This window comes from Anguilla rostrata, chromosome 5 (genome assembly GCF_018555375.3).
Source record: "Anguilla rostrata isolate EN2019 chromosome 5, ASM1855537v3, whole genome shotgun sequence".
Classification (NCBI taxonomy): domain Eukaryota; kingdom Metazoa; phylum Chordata; class Actinopteri; order Anguilliformes; family Anguillidae; genus Anguilla; species Anguilla rostrata.
In genome coordinates this window covers 37,797,290-37,820,827 of record NC_057937.1, presented here as the reverse complement: position 1 = coordinate 37,820,827, position 23,538 = coordinate 37,797,290, and the positions used below count along the sequence as shown (strand labels likewise).

The 23,538-nt window shown below is 48.9% G+C and overlaps 1 protein-coding gene across 9 annotated transcripts in view; it reads right to left on the bottom strand.

Moving 5' to 3' along the window:
• Positions 1-23,538, bottom strand: part of LOC135255218 (tyrosine-protein kinase CSK-like) — a 54,123-nt gene that overhangs the window by 6,674 nt on the left and 23,911 nt on the right. For 7 of the 9 annotated variants that reach the window (XM_064336079.1, XM_064336080.1, XM_064336082.1 and 4 more), the window contains 5 exons: positions 17,028-17,157; positions 15,156-15,269; positions 14,122-14,234; positions 6,328-6,547; positions 1,938-2,031 (listed from right to left, as the gene is read on the bottom strand). In XM_064336079.1, the coding sequence (XP_064192149.1) occupies positions 1,938-2,031; positions 6,328-6,547; positions 14,122-14,234; positions 15,156-15,269; positions 17,028-17,042 (556 nt within the window). In that variant the 5' untranslated portion in view covers positions 17,043-17,157. Of the gene's footprint in view, positions 1-1,937; positions 2,032-6,327; positions 6,548-14,121; positions 14,235-15,155; positions 15,270-17,027; positions 17,158-20,327; positions 20,466-20,568; positions 20,659-23,538 lie in introns of those variants that run through there. The other 2 variants (XM_064336088.1, XM_064336086.1) reach the window with 2 other exon arrangements.

The following is a 23,538-nucleotide window of genomic DNA, read 5'->3' as shown; positions in this document are numbered from 1 at the left end:
AAGTGTTTGCTAGCATGCTAAGCTTCACCAGTAATTGGGCGCAAAACACAGGTTTTAGATTAACCTACTGAGCCGTAGTAGCCACACTCGCTGTAAGGGCCTGCTCTGCAGTATTTAGTTTCCAGCCCATCTTATTGCAAAAGGTATTGTGAGGACTACACAACTTGATCCATACAACAGGTGAGTTGGGATGGATTTGTTTTTCACAAGGAAATAGTTTTTGGATGGGCTATGATTGTGCCCAAGTTTTGATTAAAGGAGTACCATGGTGATTTTCACACTTTCTCGGTTTTGTGCGCTATTTGCACAAGAGGCATTGAAGAAACACAATGAGCAAAGTATTAAATATGTCCGTTCTGTATTTTTGGAGAAATATGCGTTTTAAATTCATCGTCCTATTTTCAACCGGTTGAGAAAGTTGTCATTTTTCTACGTCACGAATACAGTAACCACTCCTATTTCCACGCCCCGTAAAGAAATCTGACAGGACACACCTTCCTGCTGTTCAGACAATGCAAATATTTGACTAACGTTAGGTTCACTTAAATTAGAGTGCCTTTAGATTATTTCTGGTTATATTCATTTAGCTAGCTAGCTAACGTTAGCTAGCTAGGAGGTTTGCTTTCATAAGGCAATGTTATCGATAACGTTAACTTGCTAGTTTGCTTTTATGAGGACGTTATAGTTGTGCTTTTATCTTAATTTGTCTAGCTAGATAGCAAAAATTATAACTGGATATAAGTCAACTTCCTTACCTTAGCTATCTATCGATACTTGATATACTACTAAGCTAGCTAGCTTGTGAAAATTCAGTCTCCCAAAGAGAGCGCGTATCATGGGGGTAGCTATGGTAACGGGGCACGGTCTGTCAATCATAGCTAACTGACAGTTCTCATTACCACGCCCAGACGGTTCGGGTGAATTTTTATAGTGGGAAATTTAGGCTTAGAAAAATAAGTTTTAAAGTACATTGAAATGACTTAAGAATAAAAAAATTATGCACATTTGTTTTGTTGTTGCCTGAAGACAACTGGGAAGTGTCACGTTCAACCACCATGGTACTCCTTTAAGCGTCGCCAACACCGGCCCTAGAAAGCCAAGGCTTAAAGTTTTTTTTATCCCTTAAAACCCAATTTAGGTCCAAATTTTCAGTCAGAACCAGTTTAGGCACAGAAATTCAGTAAAGGGAGTTCATCTATTTTAAGCAGTTGATTACACAGTAAATTAAATTCTGAATAACAAGGACAACCAGAAAATCTGGCACTCGAGGGCTGGGGACCCCCGCTTTAGACTAAAAATGACGAGATATAAATTCACAACCCAGGATAGTACTTTGCAGCATAATCACAGAACTGAAAAATAAATGAATGCTCCGTTAGGAATTCCTACTGAGACGACAGAACAGATGCTCCCTCACGCAAGACAGGGCAGATATTGACAAATGGCAGACAAAAAAAAGAAAAAAAAACACGACATTGTTTTAGAGAAGGCTAAGCGAGCGAGGGACCAGATAAAATGACGCAATGCAAACAGGAGCCGGGGGTCAAATTTAGCAAGCTGTGTGAAAAAAAACAATAATCTCATTAGTCAGCTGAAACTTTGCGCGCGCCGCAGCCTGGCGTGATGATAACACTGCTGTCGGCCAGATAACGGGCTTTAAATAGCAATGAAAGGCCGTCCGTTATCTCCCCTCTCGCCGCTCTGGGCTTGCGCTGGGTGCTCTCGCTCCAGGTTGTCAACTCACCCGTTGACGCCATTTTGGCTCAACCATTGTTTGGTTCACTTATGGGTCTACCAGAACTACCAATGCAATAGCTAACACCATGTCCTCAAGCCCACATGCTACTTATAGTGCGACATGCTAAACCACCATCTCACATCTACAAGGGCACTCAGCCCTATGTGGCAGTTTTATGCATTAGCAACTACGCGCTTACTCCTCGAGAACTCGTCCTGGGCAGCGACCGTTCCTTCCATCAATTTTGGCTTGATGAGTTTGGTACAGAGGCCGTCGGCGTCTTTGGTGTAATGCTGTGAACAGACAGACGGACAGACAGACAGACACAGAACCAGGTCAGGAGAGAAGAGTTCTGATCGACGCAATTTAGAGGACAAGCAGAGGCTCAACTGGAAGAGGACTGTTTTATTATGAAAAAGAAAGGCAGGTAGACACCTTAGTCATCTTGGCGTCATCACCATGGAAAAAGCAACCAAAAACTCTTCACAAAAATTCAGTGAAGAACAGGAGGGAAAATACAAACCTCAGGAAATGTCTAAAACTTTAACTGAACGTCACAGTGGCGGAGAATGACAACAACCGGTGAACAAAGAAAAACGTTTATGTTCGAACAACCGCCGTCAAGGCCATGCACAGAAAAACAAGCACTTACATCAGTAAGTCACAAGCCACAAGAGGCCATGATTACACAGAATGCAAGAAAGACACGTCGTTTTGATTAGATAATTACTGCAAACAGACAAGGGTCACTGAAGATGCCTGTTTGGGGTTCTGAACAAACACACAGAGACAGTCAGAGGTCATTCGAAGAGGCTTGTTTTGTGTAATGCTGTCAACAGGTGTTAGGGCTGTTGTTTAATCACCATTTAAAATCTTTGTCTGTGACATATGAGGCCAGCTATGTTTTGTGCAGGGGATGGAAATTCTTTTTCCAACATGGTAACTATTCCTGAGAAACAATCAGAATGTGCGTGAATTTCAACGTTAGCAGCGATACTGAGGACACAACACAGTATGAGCAAATGGGGTTGAATAATTTTGTACGTTTTCCCACACCCCTTACAGATGCAGGACTGTAGAGGGGGACAGCTCGGAGTAATCAGAACAGACAAGCCAAGATGTCTGTCGGCCAGCTCACTGGCTCATTATGGGGGAAGGAGAAGGACTGCAGTACCCAGCACTACTGTGCGACCCCACTGCCAGAGGAATGGCGTGGGTGTGAGAGAGAGCGTCTCCTCGGTGACCTTTCACGTCAATAAGAAACAAACGAGCCGCTTCTTTTACATAAATATCGACAGCGATGCTAGACATTCATAATTACTGGCTGTGCATTGCGAGGTTTGTGCTGTGCATGAGGTGTATTACATCATCATATCCACATACTGCATTTGAAAGGAAAGAAACAGCCTGTACAATACACCGTGTGAGCCATCAGAGGGCAGCATAACACCCAAAAGCTCTGGTTCTCCAGTCATTCTACAAAGAAAGCGAGTAACTCCCGAGCTCGTGGGGACATGAGCATGATTTTCACTCGGGCTTAAGCCAGGCATCCCCTTGGATCAGCCTTCGCTTTCAAATAGAGCAGTAAGAATTTTAAACATTACGCTCATTCATGTTCATTCAGAAGAAGAGATCTAATGAATCTCAACCTGATGAATCAAAGACAGATTCTTTGTGCATAAAACCCTCTGGGGAGAATTTTCAAAGAATGAACAAACACACACGGACACACACACATGCGCGCATGCACACATGCACGCGCGCACGCACACACACACGCACACAGTTAAGGGTTACACTCTGCAACTGTAAAATGACTTGCAATTCATTGAGGCTCTGAACACATCAAAGCCATGTTAACCATGTAACACCCCAGCCCCGATACAGGAAGCCCAGGGTCACGTATCAGAGGGCCGACTGCTCAGAGCCTCTGACAGAGAAGCAGAAGAGGAAGGAGGGATGGATATAGCGAGAGAAGGTAAAGGAGGTATGGAGGAACACACAGACCGGCGGTAGGCCGTTCAGACGTTAAGCCAAAAGGGTTTGCATCGATCCGCTCACACTCCACTGGCAATGCCGTATTACTGACAGGAGACAGACGCACAGAAGAGCTGTGCGCCTGAATCCCTCCCACTGAGGCTCGCATATTGATCAAAGGATATGATCCCACTCATCAATAAGCATTAGCGCATGTTCGTCTCTGAACTGGCCTGCACAGGTGGGGTACTGACTGAGAGAGAGCGTGACAGAAAGAGAGAGTGTGAGAGAATGAGAGAGAAAGAGAGAGAGAGATAAAAAGCCAGTGAGAAAGAGTGAGTGAGAGAGAGAGAAAGAGCAAGTGTGAGAGAGAAAAAGCGAGTGAGACAGAGAGAATGACAGAGAGAGAGAGAGAGAGAAAGAGTGAGAGAGAGAGAGACAAGACCAGACAACAGCACTTGGGAGTTAAACTGAATCAGTTCTCTCACTTTAACCAGCAGGACTTCTGGGAGAAAGGAGAGGGAGCTATTAGCCAAACGGGCTATTCCACAGCACGCAGACATACACGTGTGTGCAGAGGCGAGGCAGGGAAGCCCTGTCCCTCTGCAGACGCGCAGGGCCTGCGCCGCGGGGCCTAGCGCACGCAGAGCCTGTCGCGACAGGCCGCGCTGGAAGAAGGGACTCCCGTTTAAAGAGGAGAAACAGATAAGAATGCCAGGAATTCAGCAAGGCTCCATTACAGGGAGAGGGGAAAGAGAGAAGTGGAGGCACGAGGGATGGGGGGGGAGAGAGAGAGAGAGAAAGAGAGAGAGAGAGAGAGAGAAAGAGAGAGAGAGCGCGCACTGTCAGTGTGTGGCTTCCTGCTTGACTCAGTGGCAGGAACAAGCGTAATTAAAATTCGATTTCAGACTATTTAAAGACGTTACCATGATACTGAAGCGCACACGCGCACACACACAAACACACACAAACACACACACAACCACAACCCACTCAACACCACAGCCTTTCCTCTTTTAGTCTTGACAGCAGGAATGAGCTGGAACTGATTACATTCCTCACACCGATAGCGCCGACCCCTCCGACTGCAGCGCCACCGAAGGACGTGCAGCACTAGTGCACATCAATTACTCCTCAGGGAACAGCCGGAGTCAAAATGTTACATTTTTACACGTGTGTATTTTCACTAACATAACTAATCAGTATTATCAGTAGTTCACAAGTACTCGTATTGCAGTTCAGATGGGGGGGGGGCTAGGCTCTCTCTCCAAAGCAGTAAATCTAACCTTATTAACCTTATTTATTTTACTGAATGTAATAAACAATGATTTGCTAAGCTGAAGGTAAACACCAAGTGACGTGGTATGAATGCTCGAAATGCTCAGAGGGTCTGCCCCCTCTGTGGGACTGTGAACATAAAGCTTCTTAATGTGAACCGATTCCCCTTCTGCAGAATAAAGAACACCGATTGTGAACAGTTCCTATCATGTACTTTCACCCCCCAAATCTAACAGAACCCTTTGCGTTTCCTTCATTCTTTCTGCAATGAGCACGATGCATTCACGCCCCTGTTCACGCTCACACCACACAGACAGAGCCGCGCTGCTCCACCCGCTTCGGTGACAGCAGAGAAGCACTGTGTGTGTGTGTGTGTGTGTGCGTGTGTGTGTGTGTGTGTGTGTGTGTGTGTGTGTGTGTGTGTGTATAAGACAGCGCCTGTGTGCCAGTCTGTACGCATGTTGAATCGCTCACTAGTTTGTTTCATATTAGGGCTGCCCAACAAATCAGTTGGTTAAATTGTCCATTACTCGAGCTGAGCAGTAAATGAATTGGAAAATGTCAAACCCATTCATTAAATACAAACTTTATTACTCAACAGAACCCAACGCTAGCTGGAGGACTGCTTCCAACCCCCTGCCCTTGGCGATGCTAACTGGCCAGCCGTCTGACGCAAACCAGACTGCAGCTGAGTTGGTAAGTGCTTTTCTTTCAGTGAGCGTTGACTTGAAAACTACGGCCATTCTCTTAGCGTTAGGTGGGTGCCAGACAAGCTGAGTCAGGCGGGCCGTTGGAAGTTTGCCCATCCTTATTTCCCCGCTGGTTGCTAACAGCAGTCTATGAAAGGATGCTTTGCTTGCAGGTGATACTGTAACATTAGTCACACTACTGCGACATAAAAAGCAGACGGTGCACTTTGTTTCTAACAGAAACGTTTCTCTCAGCATCTAACCTAACCAGAAATGTCCGTGTAAATGTGAGAAGACTGAACTGGGATGCTGGAAAGATTTTTCTCTGACTGTCCCCGGATAATAGCGACTTAATTACATATTTCAAACTGTTAAAATTTCACATCAGAAAGACCAATGCGTTTTTAAGTGAAATCTGAAATAAGCTTGTGATCAAAGCATTAGATGCTAAATTGGACTGATTAATAAGTTAATAAATACAGCCCTATTTCATGTTTGTGTGTGTGTGTGTGTGTGTGAGACTATGAGACATTGTGAGGACCTGTAGAAGGGAGTGTACCAGCGCCAGTATACGGTGGTTTACAGGTGTGTTTGAATGCAGGCTGGTGGGGACTGCACGCTGCCACTCTCCAAGCATCCTCTCACCTCCACGAGCTGCATGAGGTTCTCAAAGAACTCCTCCTCGTCGATGGTGAGCTTGCCGTCGTGGTAGATGATGCGGTAGTGCTCCACCTTGCCCTCGCAGCTGACGCAGAGGGTGTAGTCCCCGGGGTAGTTGGTGCTCTCGCGCACCAGGAACAGCCCCACCTCCGGGGGGATCAGCAGCCGCTCCGCCTGCTCCCGAGTGATCTTCCCATGGAACCAGCTGAGCGGGGAGAGCAGGGGGACCCGGTGAGAAACACACGCAAGCACACCTTACACATACAGGGCAAACCTTACACACGCACACTACACATACAGGGCAAACCTTACACACACACACTACACATACAGGGCAAACCTTACACACGCACACTACACATACAGGCAAACCTACACACACACACTACACATACAGGGCAAACCTTACACACACACACTACACATACAGGGCAAACTTACACACGCACACTAACATACAGGGCAAACCTTACACACACACACTACACATACAGGGCAAACCTTACACACACACACTACACATACAGGGCAAACCTTACACACACACACTACACATACAGGGCAAACCTTACACACGCACACTACACATACAGGGCAAACCTTACACACACACACTACACATACAGGGCAAACCTTACACACACACACTACACATACAGGGCAAACCTTACACACACACACTACACATACAGGGCAAACCTTACACACACACACTACACATACAGGGCAAACCTTACACACACACACTACACATACAGGGCAAACCTTACACACACACACTACACATACAGGGCAAACCTTACACACACAACACATACAGGGCAAACCTTACACACACACACTACACATACAGGGCAAACCTTACACACACACACACACACATACAGGGCAAACCTTACACACACACACTACACATACAGGGCAAACCTTACACACACACACTACACATACAGGGCAAACCTTACACACACACACTACACATACAGGGCAAACCTTACACACACACACTACACATACAGGGCAAACCTTACACACACACACTACACATACAGGGCAAACCTTACACACACACACTAACAACAGGGCAAACCTTACACACACACACTACATACAGGGCAAACCTTACACACACACACTACACATACAGGGCAAACCTTACACACACACACTACACATACAGGCAAACCTTACACACACACACTACACATACAGGGCAAACCTTACACACACACACTACACATACAGGGCAAACCTTACACACACACACTACACATACAGGGCAAATCTTACACACATGCAAGCACACACTACACATACAGGACAAACCTTACACACACGCAAGCACACACTACACATACAGGACAAACCTTCCACACACACACATACACACACTACACATACAGGGCAAGCCTTACAAACACGCAAGCACACACTACACATACAGGACAAGCCTTACACACACGCAAGCACACACTACACATACAGGACAAACCTTACACACACGCAAGCACACACTACACATACAGGGCAAGCCTTACACACACGCAAGCACACACTACACATACAGGGCACACCTTCCACACACGCAAGCACACACTACACATACAGGACAAGCCTTACACACACACACATACACATACAGGGCACACCTTACATACACACACACACACTCCACATACAGGGCAAACCTTACACACACACAAGCACACACTACATATACAGGGCAAACCTTACACACATGCAAGCACACACTACACATACAGGGCAAGCCTTACACACATGCAAGCACACACTACACATACAGGACAAGCCTTACACACACACACATACACATACTACACATACAGGACAAACCTTACACACATGCAAGCACACACTACACATACAGGACAAGCCTTACACACATGCAAGCACACACTACACATACAGGACAAGCCTTACACACACACATCACACACTACACATACAGGACAAACCTTACACACACGCACACTACACACTACACATACAGGGCAAACCTTACACACACGCACACTACACACTACACATACAGGGCAAACCTTACACACACGCACACTACACACTACACATACAGGGCAAACCTTACACACGTGCAGCCACACAGTACACATACAGTACACACACACCTTACACACACACACTATACATACAGTACACATGCCTTACACACACACAAGCACACACAGTACGTACACGGACATGCACCATGTGCGCGCACACACACACACACACACACACAAGCGCACGTGCACAAGCGCACAAGCGCACACACACACATATAAGGCACTGCACACACATCAGACAGGCGCGCAGCTGCAGCTCGGCTGGGCGTAACGGGGACGTGCGGAGCATGTGGGGACAGCGCTTCACACGGCGGACTTCCCCAGCTTTGCAGCCTCGGTGCCTGGCGGTCTCCTCGGCCAGCGCGTTCCCCAGCAGGGGCGCGGAAAGAGGAAGCGCCGCGGACCGCGCGCGCCGGCGACGGAAGCGGTTACGCCAGCGGAAAAAAAACAGGAAGAGGGCGGGCGAGCGCGACGCAGAGGTGCGACTTTCGGCGCGGCGCAGAGAACCCGTCACTTCTGCACCGTGCACGGCAACAAAACCGAAAACAAACCCCCGAAACGGAGAGGGCGGGGGCAGCGTCCGGCTCGCCCGTAAGCTTCGACTCCCCCTCGGGCGGCGGCGCGCGGGTTGGCTGTCCGGCCGGCCTGCGAGGCGGTTAAAGGCGCGGGAGGTCGCCTCCGTTTGGGGTACCTGCCCACGGTTTAACAGGCGTCCCTTTTTTTTTTTTTTTACCGCAGTGCCTCTCTCGCTGACGGCCACAGGGCAGGAAAAATAAAACACGCAAACACGGACCCGCGAAGACGCACGGCTGCTCAGAGCTGCAGACAGGCTTCAGAAAGGGTCCCGCGGTTGAAGTGGCCGCGAGCAAAAAGGCGCGTAAACTGATTTTCTCAGCTTCGCGGAACAGGGCCGTGGCCCCGGCCCCTCCCCTCCCTGGAGCTGCTCAAACGGAGACGGCGGTCGGCGTTTAAAGCGGCTTAGAGGGGAATCGAGTTGATTGGATGAGACGGGCCGCTCCCGCTCGCGCAACGAGCTCCTTAGCGGCGTTAAGAGACCGCCAGCGCTCCGTCTCCAGGGACGCAAGAGAGAGAGAGAGAGAGAGAGAGGCGGGGGGGGAGGAGACAGCAGAGTGAATATGTCCAACGAAGCCCATGTGAGCGCCTATCCGAAATCTCGCGCCTCTCGCGGCCCGTTCACCGCCACTCTTGCCGCTCTGTGATTTGGCGAGGGGGGGGTACTCTGGTTTGGGAGTGGCGCCGAAGCGCGGTGAGCTCCATCCCGCCGCGGCAGTTATCTGTGTGTACCGCCTGCAGCCACCAGGGGGCGCGAGAGAGCAGGTCCCTGCAGCCGTGAGCCCAAGTCCCAGCTGCCAGAGCGTTGACACAAAGCTACAGAATTTCGTAACGTATCTAAAAATATTGACGGCCAACTGCAGTAGCCCCCTTCTCCACAGATGTGCACCACACGTCCTTTAAGACGCAGCACGCAAAGCAATCCCTCTAGTATGTATCTTTTGATACGGAAAGAGGTATGGCACACAGAGCAAAGAATATTCTGGAACACTGCACTGGAAGACAGAGGTTAGCGGCTGCTTAATTTGATTCAGGAGTGCGAGAGAGTGTCACAAACCACATAGTGGTGGTTTCTTGTTTTAAAAATCAGCTCCATTGAAAAACACTCTGAGAGCAGAGTATTCGAGGCTTTGGGAGAGAGGAGTTGGCGGGGACCGTCCCTGAACCAATCGCGGCGGCTTCAGGGTGATGCCCAGACACATGCGCGGGTGCCCGCCAACTCTGCCCACTCTCTGGCTAACGGTTTCCCCCGCGGCGTCCTGGCAAGGGCGCACTGCCCGCACTGGCCTCGCCAACGGCTGCTGCTCCAGCGCTCAGGAGAGGGATTGTGGGAGTTCCTGCTCCAGGGAACAAAGGAAAGCCGCGCCACGCGGTCTCGAAGACCGATGGTCAGCACCAGTGCTCCAGGAGAGTTTGTGGGGACGCCTCATAATCACATGAACTGTCACACGGGGCCTTATCCTCCTCTAACAATGCAAGGCTGGAACCAGGCTGACCCACAAAGCCTAGACATCGTCAGCCTCATCCGAGAACCAGGCTGACCCACACAGTCTAGAAAGTGAGTATCATAATAGAACCAGGCTGACTGACACAGCCTACACACAGTTACTCTCATCCTAGAACCAGGCTGACCCACACAGCCTAGAAAGTGAGTATCATCCTAGAACCAGGCTGACCCACACAGTCTAGAAAGTGAGTATCATAATAGAACCAGACTGACTGACACAGCCTACACACAGTGATTCTCATTCTAGAACCTGGCTGACCCACACAGTCTAGTCTAGACACTATGGCTGTGACGGTATGGTTTTTTTTCTTACCGCTGTGAAAAAGCAACGTATCCCTGCGGTTTGGCGATTTACCGCCAAAAAAATTTTTTTTACATAGACTAACTAGGCTATGTTCCGTAGCCTACACTTGGCACCGCTTGGCGCACATCAGGGACCATTCATCCGTTGTTACGAGCCAGACGAGCACGTTTGTGTGCTCATTCTTCAGGGAAATGCCCATTCTACGATCTACACTTTGATTGATGTGTTTTGAACCAATGGTATTCCAGAAAAGTGGGGAAAACTACCTCCCCCGTAAAGGGACACCTTGGCCCTTTTCAACAGTTCTAAAATCAATGCGCTATAAAATCAAGCATTCTAAAGCAGTTAAAACAGCAACATTATTCTTTCGATTTAATTTCCAAATTTCACATAGGAGCCAGCGTTGAATCACGGTCTAGTACTGTTCATTTAGGGTTAACCCCCGCTTAAAATACAAAATCGCTCTTTTGGGCAGTAGATGGCCTTCGATTAACCCCATGGCTACGGACGCATTTTCTTCCAATATCTTAGACGTCCGTTGTATTCCTTCGTTTGATACATTAATGTTATATTCAATTGATAACGCATGCTGTGAACCATTCTGCCTAAAACAATTTAATATACTAGTGACAAGTGACCACCAATCAAAAGTAATGCATCAACCCGTTCAGAGTGTTACTGGAATCTACACTGCACCTTTTAAGCAAAGACAAGCAAGGAAAAATTTATTGAGTTTGGTTCCACATAGTTCCCTTTAAAAAATGTAATGACACAAACATAACCAAAATTGTGTATTGTATGGTATAAACGAAGGAACTTTTTCTTGATAACACATATGCACTCCAGAACTTCACCAGGTCTCATTCTAGAACCTGGCTGACCCACACAGTCTAGACACCACCAGGTCACATTCTAGAACCAGACTGACCCACAGTCTTGACACACAGAGTCTCATCCTAGAACCAGTCTGACCAACACAGTCCAGACCAGTAGTAACCAACCCTGTACCTGGAGACCTACCATCCTATAGGTTGCTTCAACCCTAATTTGGTACTTGATGCTATAAATTAGTAGTTCAAGAACGGTCTCTAGCTGAAATGTGCTTTGTTGGGTTGGAGTGAAAACCTACAGGATGCCAGATCTCCAGGATCAGGTTTGGCTACCACTGGACTAAACACATCAAGTCTCATCCTAGAACCTGGCTGACCCACACAGTCTACACACACTGAGTGGTCCCACGGTTGGGCTGAAGCCAGGCTGAACTGTGGAGGGCATGGGGCTCTGGTGGAGTCGGCATGTGGCGTAGCGGCGTTGCTATGGGAGGCGCTAGCGCGGAAAACAGCAGCACCTGCCGCTGATGGCGGGGGAGCGGAAAAGCATCCGGCGGCAGACGGGTCGGCTCCGTCTCCGGCCCGGTTACGGCGCTGCCGGGGGAAATGGGGGGGCGGCTGAACAGCGGGGCGGTCTGACTGGTTCCCTCACACCCATAACCAGGGCTGAAGAGAGAGAGGGGAGCTCTGAGTTTGGGAAAGCGAGCGAGCGAGCGAATGCACCGGTGTTCACTTTGAGCTTCAGTAACAGTGCGATTAGTTCCCCTGGCTGGGGGCCTTGGTTGCCAGTCAGCAGGCACGGCTCTTGTGCTGCACACTCTGGCACTCACCGGCTCAGTATTGAGACTGACCGAGGTCATCTTTCACACCTGCTCCCATTTGCGTAATTCTACAATCGTTTTTTTCCTCCTTTGAAAACGCTCTCTTCAAAAGGTTCCGATTCAAATTTGGCCTCCAGACGGCCCGAACTTCAGAGACGGGCGTGCGGCGAGTTACCGTTAGGTGCCCAAAGATACTATCAACCCCTCCGCCCCACACCACATCCTCCTCGAGCTGGTGGGTGTGGACTCTGACACAAGGCCAATCTGTACTCTCGCTGTACCCAGCTCGTTTCACTGGCTTTCATCTCACACACACACACCCACACACATTCTCCCTCTCCCCGCGCATACACACACGCACGCAGACACAGTCTCCCTCTCCCCGCGCATACACACACACACCCACACACAGTCTCCCTCTCCCCGCACATACACACACGCACGCAGACACAGTCTCCCTCTCCCCGTGCATACACACACGCACGCAGACACAGTCTCCCTCTCCCCGCGCATACACACACACACGCAGAGAGTCTCCCTCTCCCCGCGCATACACACACACACGCAGACAGTCTCCCTCTCCCCGTGCATACACACACACGCACACGCACACACACACACAAACACTCACACTCACACAGAGTCCCCCTCCCCCTGCGCGCATACGCACACACACACCTCACACACACACACACACACACTCACACACACAGACCGCCTCTCGCTGCACGCGTATGTGCACGTGCGCACTGTGAAAATCCCAGTCCTGCGTGACCACAACGCTTCGCCGTCTTGCGCCACAGAGCAGCCGTGACGCACGTGAGCAGGCGAGGCCAACTGAGGTCGCCTGCGAGACGATCGCCGAGGTCACCACGCAGGCACCCCCCTCCCCCCCCCCGAACCCTTCCGCTGACCATCGTAAACGCCCGGAGAAGGACAGCCGCGCGTCCGCGCTTTCAAGCGCTTCTACGGTGGCGCTGGCGCCGCGCTTAAAAGCCCCAACGCCCCCAGGTGCGTTCGGAGAGCTTTTACAGAGACGCTCCGCGTGCGCGTACTCTTCAACGAACACACCACAGAATCAATCAGACCCGTCCTCCTAATTCTCAGCGACGGCTCAAAGGAACGAGAGACGTTCACACGGAACATCATTACCCGCCAGACTTAACGCTTCTTTAAGCGACTCTGGTCGGCGCTCTGGCGGAGCAGGAAACGCCCCCAGTGACAGAAAGAGCTCCGGGGACGAGCCCTCAACCAAAACGAGCCCAGTATTCAAATTGCTCCCGAGACCGCGCTCGCGCCGGTCGATCGTATCTCTCTTCCCGCACCCCGTCTGAACCTCCTGTTCTTTCGCGCGCTAATAATAGCTAGCCGACGAATGGAGGATATCAGTGGATCGTGCGGTTACTTCACACAGGGCTCAGTCGGCCCTCCCAACATCGATGAGAAGGAGCACCTCCGTGCGCTTGTGCTTCTGTAGCTGCTGTTGCTGCTGATTACACAGGTGCTAACCCTGGCCAAAGCCACTGATGACATATCGACGTTGTGGTAGAATTCCCCCGGCGGCCAATCACACACGCAGTCTGGTAAGGGCTACAGTGCCTACGCACACACGCGAGCGCGCTAACGTAGCGGCGTAGCAGCGGCGGCCGCCTGTACTCACGGCATGAGGCTGAGCTTGCCCCCGGACTTCACTCCTTCCCTCTTCTGGACGTAGTTGGCGGGGATGGTGCCCTCTCTCCCCACCGTGTTTTTGGCTTTGTACCAGTTGGGGTCCTGGAGACACGAGGGGGGAGAGAAGACGTCACCGACGGGCGGGCGGGCGAGCGAGGACGCGGCGCGGCGCTCCGTAAGCACGACGCCGAGCGCGCCCGACGGTTCGCGAGCGGAGTCCATGACAACCGCGTTTAATTAAGAGCAGAGGATAAATGGGGAATCGCAGCCGGTTTCTTATAGCCTATCTCGGGCCCCGCGTTTTCTGCTGCTGAAATCCACAATGCGTTTCCGTAGCTGCAGCATCCCAGTGCATAACGTGGTGACTCAAATAAAATAAAGCCGTTAACAATACAATTAAGAGACCGATCAATTACAGCTATTTTGGGGTAATAAAACAAATCGCTTAACTGAATGCATTCTACACAACTGAGACAACAGGCAAAACGCATTTTACAGCACCATGCCATTACCATTCACACCAGAAGACCGGTTAAATACTGAAGCTGCTTAAGTTTAATGGCCGAACATATTGCAGGGAATCGCAGGTGCCGTTTTTCACTTGAACGATTTACTGAAATGTTCACATTCTGCTCTACGAACTGACAAACAAATTAGCATAACTGCTAGCAACTAAATGATTGAAAACCTGAGAGGTGATAACTTTTAAGCATTGTGCAAAAGCTGTTTTGATGAGGTTACGTTGCCATGGTGCTGCTGGATGACTGAATTTCACGCTTTAAAAATATATGTTCTCTACAGGTGGCACGTAATGTGTGGCTTCGTCACCAGCAGCCATTACCGAGAAAATAAAGTTCCTTCTTCGTTATCGTCAATCATAAGTTATAACATCACTAAGACATACAACCGCTGCCAGAATTAAACGCAAGATGCCTACGTGCTCACAATCAATGTTTCCTATTAACATATCAATGCATTGGCTCTCGTTATTTCCTGTTCCCATAGCAACAGCCAGCAGGTTACCTTGGTGACTCCAATGATGGTTAAGACATCTCCTTTGCAGAAGGGCAGGTCCTGCTCTGTGGTGCCCTGAAAGTTGTACTTGGCCACGCACTCCGCGCCCGGCGGCCATGTTGTCTGGGGAGAGAATGGGGGGGGAAGAGAAACAATGATTTTGGGCAGCAGTGTAGCATAATGGGTAAGTAGCTGGTCTTATAAGCTAAAGGTTGCAGGTTCAATTCCCAGGTTGGACACCCCGTAGTTGCACCCTTGAGCAAGGTACTTAACTTGCATTGCTTCAGTATATATCCATCTGTATAAACGGATGCTATGTAAATGCTATGTAAAAAATTGTTTAAGTCGCTCTGGATAATAGTGTCTGCTAAATGCCTGTAATGTCTGTATGTAGATTTGGTGCTCCTTGAGTGTATGAATATCCCTCCAGCTACACGTGTGGGGTTCGCAGTAGAGTCCAGCCTATCAATCACTCATCACTCGCTGATGAGCGATCGTTAATTAAATGAATACTGTGCATGTCAGCAACAGGCTGGTTTAACCAGTGTGAGCTGCCCCAGAATCTCCTTTCAATTTGCCTAATTGGGGTTGGGCATTATTTAGCTTATTCCATCCTGCTAATGCCACTATTAAAATCTGCTTCTCTTACAAGTGTCATAGAAAACTATGAAAGACATACATCTATTGTGTTATTATTGTGAGTAGCCTTATAATGGCAAAAATAGTTATTTTTATTAGAAAGCAACCGATTTAGTGTAAAATGCAGATTTTGAAAATTCCATGGGCTAGCGCAAACACTGAAAAAGGCTTTTGACAATGAGTCCTGTGAATGCCATTGTAATGAGGAGTCTTTCCCAAAACAGTAAATCAGATCAGACCAAACGTACCAAAAAAAACTCCTGCGTCTGACACTTTGCTTGCTCAGATACGGCGAATGAACAATCTACAGCCTACAAAAGACCGCCTTCCAGGAAAATGTTGTGCAATTTCTGCAATTGCCGCGGTTCTGCAATTTATCCTGTCTCTCAGCGCAGGAAGGTTCACGCACAGAGCAGCACACGGCCCGGTTTTCAGTCTGCGATCAGGACCGAGGGCCACGCAGCGTCTCGATATAAACGTGAAATCCCGAAGCAGCTGCGCCCCGCCGCGATTCCTGCGGCGACGGGCGAGAAGCAAGCCGCGCCGCGTTTGTGCCCCGAAGCGCTCCTACACAACCAGGAGAAAGCGCTCATTGTCTCTGCGCCGTCTGTCTGGAGAGAGTCTCACGGTGCATCGCTTCCACGCGATTTTCTCCTCTTATGAACCGCGCACTTAACGGGCGTCCGCGCGCTTCAGAATAAATTTCGCGCCTCCGCGCACGTCGCGATTGCGGTTCGAGGCGACAGCCTAAATCGCCTATTGTCTTCCCGCCTGTTACATTTTTCAAATGGATCAAACCCTGGAAAAAAAGGCATGCTGGGATTGAAGGCGCCAAGAAAGCGAGCGTGAAAAAAATACCACGCAGCAGGTGAAAAGCAATACGGAATAACTGCGGCGCTACAATGCAGCAGAGGTGCGCTCGACTCCTGCGGGCCTGAGAGACTGCTCTCGCCTCACCTCCTCATTCCTCAAGCAGCTCGCCTATCAATCAAACGCCACCTGCCAATCAGGTCACCGGGAAAAGAGAGGGTGATGCAGGCGGGCTCGTTTCCCCCCCTTACGGCTCCGCCCACACGCGCGTGCATGCTTAGGCCATCCACATAAGCGTTATGAACGAGAAAGCTAAATGTCAGCAGGCCTGTGTTAGCGGTTTCGAGTTAGCATCGTGTGTTAGCCCTTGTGCTTCATTTTAACGGCGGCTTGGCTTCCGCAGACCCGGGCACGGCGCTGGGCCTCGCTCACCTGGATCTCCGACATTGTGGAGGCGATGGGGCAGCAGGGGTCCTCAGGCAGGAGTCACAGGTGAGCTGGTACCATCAGAACTGAGGAGGGGGACGAGCACAGGCAGAGCACAGCTTCTGGACACAGGTGCCTGTACAGACACAGAGACACATAAAAAACAGTGTGAGAAGGGCTTCGTCTTCCATTTCAGGTCACCGCCATCTTTGATCCTGATGCAACTACAACAACCACAGCCAATAAACACTGAGGATCATGCACGCCAGTCAGTTTGGACCAATGAGATATGAGGACCCACCAACAGGGCATTCAGTTTTACATTTAAGGCTTTTAGCAGACGCTCTTATCCAGAAGGACGTCCATAAGTGCACACAAATATTTAGGCAACAAAGAGCTGGTGCCAACTCCAAAGGGCCATAAACAATTGTAGCTATTAATATATACCTTACAAGTAGTACACACATAAACCTACAACATAAAGGCAGGAGAGGGAGACTGAGAATGCAGTGCTTCAAATAGCAAATGGATTTGAGGATATAGTTTACAATGTAGCTCAGGGGGGCTTAGCAAAGCCATGATACCACTTCACCATTAGTAAGTTGTGGGGTTTGTAGAAACCATTAATGCAAGGCCACAGTCTGGGAAAATGTATGAAAGGTGCTACACAAATAAAGTTGTTATCGTAAGGCTTACGTTTTATGGGTAGACAACTCATAAGTAATTTGGCTTTAATGTAGGTGAACAATAACAGGATGATAAAATTCAAAGAGAATTAAACCCTCTGCAAAGATGCCTCTACTCAACTTCAGGGCATGAACTCCATTTCCTTACAAAAAACTTAAGAATGGAGAAACACAAAGCAAAAATAAAAATAATAAAAACTCAGGCTACTGCGAGAGGTTTATTTAAAAAAAGACCTTATCGTAGCATACATTCAATACAGCTGTCATTGAATGCTATTCAGCCTGGTCTTAATCTCATGCATTATTAAGAACTAGAGAGGGAAATCCAATATACAAGTACACATTTGAAGCAGCATATTAACTACATGCATCTATTTGCATCTAAATATTTTATAGCCAAAGAATTCTGTACAATAACGTGGGCTGTAAGCAATATTACGGTATGTGTACTGATCAAAAATCTTGTTGAGAGTTTGTAGTGATTATTCAAATTCAGAGGTCCTAACTAGCTCACAACAGTTCTGGAAAAACAACAACACTAAAATGAAGAAAACTGCTCTATAGGGAAGACGCTGTGTTACATCTCAATATTCAACAGATCATTAAATTTATTTCAGTAATATTCTCATGAGTGTTCTGCTGCAGAGGGGCCTGGCAACACACTGAACTGTCGGTTTTGAGGCATGACGGCCGTGCATTACTATTTTACACAACCACAACAACATTGCATCAGTTCCACAGCCTTCTTTTTCCCGATGAGAGTTAAACAAAGCTAATGTGTTGCAAGTGAGGAGGAGATAATGAGCCTGGGGCTGCATTTTATTCATTAGACACACAGCACACGTTTCTCTTGGGAATACTGCAGGGGTGAACGTTCAACAAACACTGCACATTGATAGGCACTGGAAATTATGCTGCGCCAGGAAGGGTCTTTTGACGTTCAGACCACGTAACACAGCATAGCTTCTTCGTCTCTCTTTACGTTCTCCTAATTAACTATGGTTTAGTTTCTGCCAAGACTGAAGTGATTTGACTTTAGTGAGTTCTGAGAAATAAACGGGAAGGCAAACAATTCAGAGTACATGGAGTTGAGGTCAGCGCTCTGTGCAGGGCAGTCAGGTTCTTTCACACTGTTTTTGACAAAACCATTTCTATATGGACCTCAACTGTGCGCCTGGGGGCACTGTCATGCTGAAACAGGAAAGGGCCTTCCCCAAACTGTTAGGGAAGCACAGAATCATCTAGAATGTGATTGTATGCTGTAGCATTCATATTTGCCTTCACTGGAACTAAGGGGCCAAGCCCAAACCATGAAATACAGCCCCAGAACAATGGGTGTCAAGATACTTTTGGTCATATAGCGTAGTTGTTCCAAGAACTGCAACAGTTTAACTGAATCTTTGACTAAAATAGAAATAAATGTTCATACTTCAGTACTTTTCCTTTATTTGTGAATGAGCCATTTTGGCTTAGCCACTGAGCCAGCCCTCTTGTGGCAAGCCGGTCACTGGCCATCCCCACCCGCTCCATCTGAGGTTTCGTACTTTTCTTAAATCCACTCCAACAGAGGGTAAACCTGATCATCTCAGCATTAGTGTCAAACTCAACAATCCAGTGAATCAATGCTGTGCCATAGTTTCAACTCTCCAGACGATCAACCCCGTTTTGTCTACTGCAGACTACCTGCATGAACTCTTCAGTTATGTATTTATTTAATCAAATAAATGAACAAATCCCCATTACTTTGGCTGGCCTCTATCTTGAGTGAGTGTCGATCGGGGGAACGCTGACTGCGCGGTTCTTGTTGACGGCGCGGACCGTGCAGCGGCTCGGCTGTTCTGAGCCGCGAGCCGTGCTGGTGCTCAGAGATTCTCCATGGAGCAGAGCGCCATTCCGGACCCAAACGGGAAGCTGCTTAATTGCAGACTGGTGCACGCAAATTACCAGGGCTGAATTTAGCGGCGCCGGTTCACCGAGAGATCGTCCGTCTTTCGCCGGAACTGCTGTTGTTCAAGGCAGCATGACGACGTACATCCGACCTTCTTTAAAATATATATTTTATTTACTGAGGTACAGTAAAGCGTGTTTTCACCAGCATACAAACTATATGTTTGGGAGCGCGTCCCCATTTCAAAACGCTGAGGTACTTCCAGCAAGACCAAAATTTGCGGTGAACTATATTATGTTTAAACTGGCAACAAAACAGAGCCACCATTACACTACATAAAGTTTGTAACAAACAGCGGTAGGTATTTAGCTTATTACAACAAGGGCAGGGAAATGATAAAAAGAACAGTATTCTTCAGCACGATCTTATTATACAAATTTAGCCTATGACGTCTAACAGAAGGAAAACAGATACGAGACGAATTTTCTAGTGAAAGGTGGCCAACGTGGATTTACGATGCACCAACAACCACAGCCAGCAGTAAGGAGACAAATGTCCAACCTCTTATTACATAGAGTGAGATCAGCCAGAAAGCAATGTAACAGCACTGAGAGACATCGCTAGCGCGGTCACGCAGCACTGTGGAAAAACAAATTGAATTAAAATAGCTTGCCAATTGCACTGCTAACAGGGAGACGCTGAGCTCTAGCGAACGAACAAACAAACACATACAAAACATTTTTCTGCCACCAACTCGCCCTCATCTCTTGCAGTCTTCGTCATCCTTCGTTCTTTTCGCTCTGCCTGCTTCCCCCTTCCCCTCTTCCTCCCTCCCACTTCATCAGCCTGCTGCTGACTTTACCATGGCAACCCTCAACAGCTGCATGACATGCTCCCGTGAGCGTCTATCCGCTCAGCTCCTCTGTCCCCTCCACTACGGACGGTTATTAGCGCAGTGTCGAAAATGTTTTACCGAAATAAGCGCACCAGCATGCACGCAAACGTGCCCTGGCACGTACACGTCTTACTGAGGAAAAATCCCAAATCACAAACAGGAAGTGACTGCGTGGGAAAGCTCTTCTTAGGGTGGCGGCTCGGCCGGCAGGGGCTAGCTGGCGTCTTGCCTTGCTTGAACTGCAGAGCGAGACATTTTACAGTTAACCTGGTTTAATTCAGACCACCGTTTGGTTTGAAAACGTAAGGCTATTCCGCAAAACCCCACGGAAATAACATCAGAAACGAGCAACCCCAGAGCCCTAGTCTCTGTATAAACAGGAAAAAAAATTGAATGCAACAAAGTCCCATTTGGAAGTACCGAAAGCAGCAGTTATGAATTGGAGGTTTAACAATTGCATTATTGATTCTGCAGTCCGACTTGTTTTACATAAATGCGCTTTCTGTCCGTGCAGAACTAATGTACGCGGCGTTCCCTTCCCGCAACCGGTTCACCAAGGTTACACAGAAGCACGCGGGAAACAGCCCTCACACACTGTGACCAACATTCAGATGAGCAGGGTTCTAACATCCACCTCTCTTCAGTGATAAAGATGTGTGAACAACCAATTAGCTACCATGTCCTACTGGAAACAGAATCAAGACAGCTGAATCTGCCAGCAATACCTGAAGGCATTAGGTTTGGTGGAATTTTGTAGAGGATGAAAACAGATAGCTCTAAACACAACTATAATTACAGCGTTTGGTTACATTATTTTAATTTTTTACAAATGTTTTGTTTCCTGTCATTTAAGATGGTAAAGATTTTTAAAACTACATTTACAGAAGATTAAATTTCCTGTTCCAGCCCCACCCAAAACCTTACATGTATGTCACTAATACTTGGTGCAACTATTTTTACAGTACACAACTTATTTTAAGTTTTAAAAATTCAAGCACGCCAAAAACCAAGTAGAAAACCCCATCAACCACAAACCCCACCAACGACCTCTGACCCCAGACGAGTGACAGGTGGAAGTGACAATCATTTTTCTGGATAGCAGGGAGAGTAGGGGCGGGCAGTGGGGGGGCGGAGGCACTGGCTCCGCCCCTCAGACTGTTACTCCGAGTGCACTTCCTGCCCAATCTGCGCCGTTCTGTGCGCGGGGCGAGGGGGAAGCAGCACTGGCGAGCGCATGGGCAGGGGCCACCGCGACATGACGTCACTTCCTCTTTTCTCATACCAGACGAGAGCAGACAGAAGGAAGGCTTCCCCGCGTCTCCGCAGAGCGACGACGAGCAGGGCCGGAGAGAGAGGGCGGCTCAGGCCCACGGCAACGGCGCAGACGCCGCGGAAACGCGTCGCGCTTCCCCTCAGACGGGCTGCGGGCGAGCGACAACACAAGTCCAGTCAGAGTAGGGCAGTACGTGCGTGCGTGAGAGTTAGTGAGAGAGAGCGTGGTGTTTACGCTTTTGCATTCTCTTTAGCAGACACGAATGACCACAGAGCAGGTCTGTCCGCTTGACTTGTGTGCACACACCAGAGTGTTAGTGCATGGGAAAATAAGTACGCGGGCTCGTTTGTGTGTGTATGTGTTTGTGGTTTATCGCAGTCAGTGTGTAAACGTCCCTCCAGCAGTCGTCCACCCAACATATGGCGTCTGGCGCCCACGCACACCCCCCTCCACCCCACTGCCCCGCAGGCGTTCAGACGCTCCGCAACACAGTGACTATCGCTCTAATCCCAGCCGCCTCTTCGAAGGAAGATAAAGGATAGAGTGAGGGAGGGGTGATGAAACCGGGTGAAATGAGGATACTTTCCCTCACCTTCTCCAAGGCCACAACACCTCTATGCCCCTCTATGAGATGTGGTCAGTGTGTATTTGCTAACAGCAGTGCCCAGGGCCTACTGACCCTGCAGAACACATACGCCCCACAGCGATGTGGTCAGTGTGTATTTGCTAACGGCAGCCTTAGGGCTCACTGACCCTGCAGAACACATACGCCCCACAGCGATGTGGTCAGTGTGTATTTGCTAACAGCAGTGCCCAGGGCCTACTGACCCTGCAGAACACATACGCCCCACAGCGATGTGGTCAGTGTGTATTTGCTAACAGCAGTGCCCAGGGCCTACTGACCCTGCAGAACACATACGCCCCACAGCGATGTGGTCAGTGTGTATTTGCTAACAGCAGTGCTCAGGGCTCACTGACCCTGCAGAACACATATGCCCCACAGCGATGTGGTCAGTGTGTATTTGCTAACGGCAGCCTTAGGGTTCACTGACCCTGTAGAACACATACACCCCACAGTGATTTGCTCTGTGTATTTGCTAACAGCAGCCTTAGGGCTCACTGACCCTGCAGAACACATACGCCCCACAGTGATTGCCAAAAGACAGCGTGGCAAAGGCAGGTGACAGTAGGGTTGGGTATCGAAGTTCAAAGTTAATTTAGGTAGGTATCGGGGAAAAGTATTGGTTTGGTATCGGTATTCGAATCACAAGTACCGAAAGTATCAAAGTATGAAAAACTTCCAAATGACACCCAGCCATAGGTGTCAGGGGGCCTCTTGTTAAAATGGCATGACCGGGCCTGGGGTACAAGGCGCATAAAGCTGGTATTGTAGAGATGCGGCCCTCAGCTCAGTGGAGAAATATGCAAATGTGACCTACGCACTATGCAAATACTCAGCACACACGCACAAACACACACACTACTAAACACACTAACAAGAAGCAAACTGTCAAAAACAAATAAATACAAATACAGAAATGGGGGGGAGGGGGGGGGGGGACATTGAGTTCATTCCTTGGCCGGAGTTTAGGGGAGCGCGTGTTCAAACGTGCCGTGCGACAGTGATGTCACGGCCCCCGCGCACAATGGGTCCCTTATGGGCCTCTGGGCTCCGTCCCTCTCCAGCGGTTCACCCGGCGCAGCACCGGGACGCCAGCTTGCGTGTGAATGGCGCCCCATTCAGCCGGCCGGGGGTTTCACAATAGATAACAGGG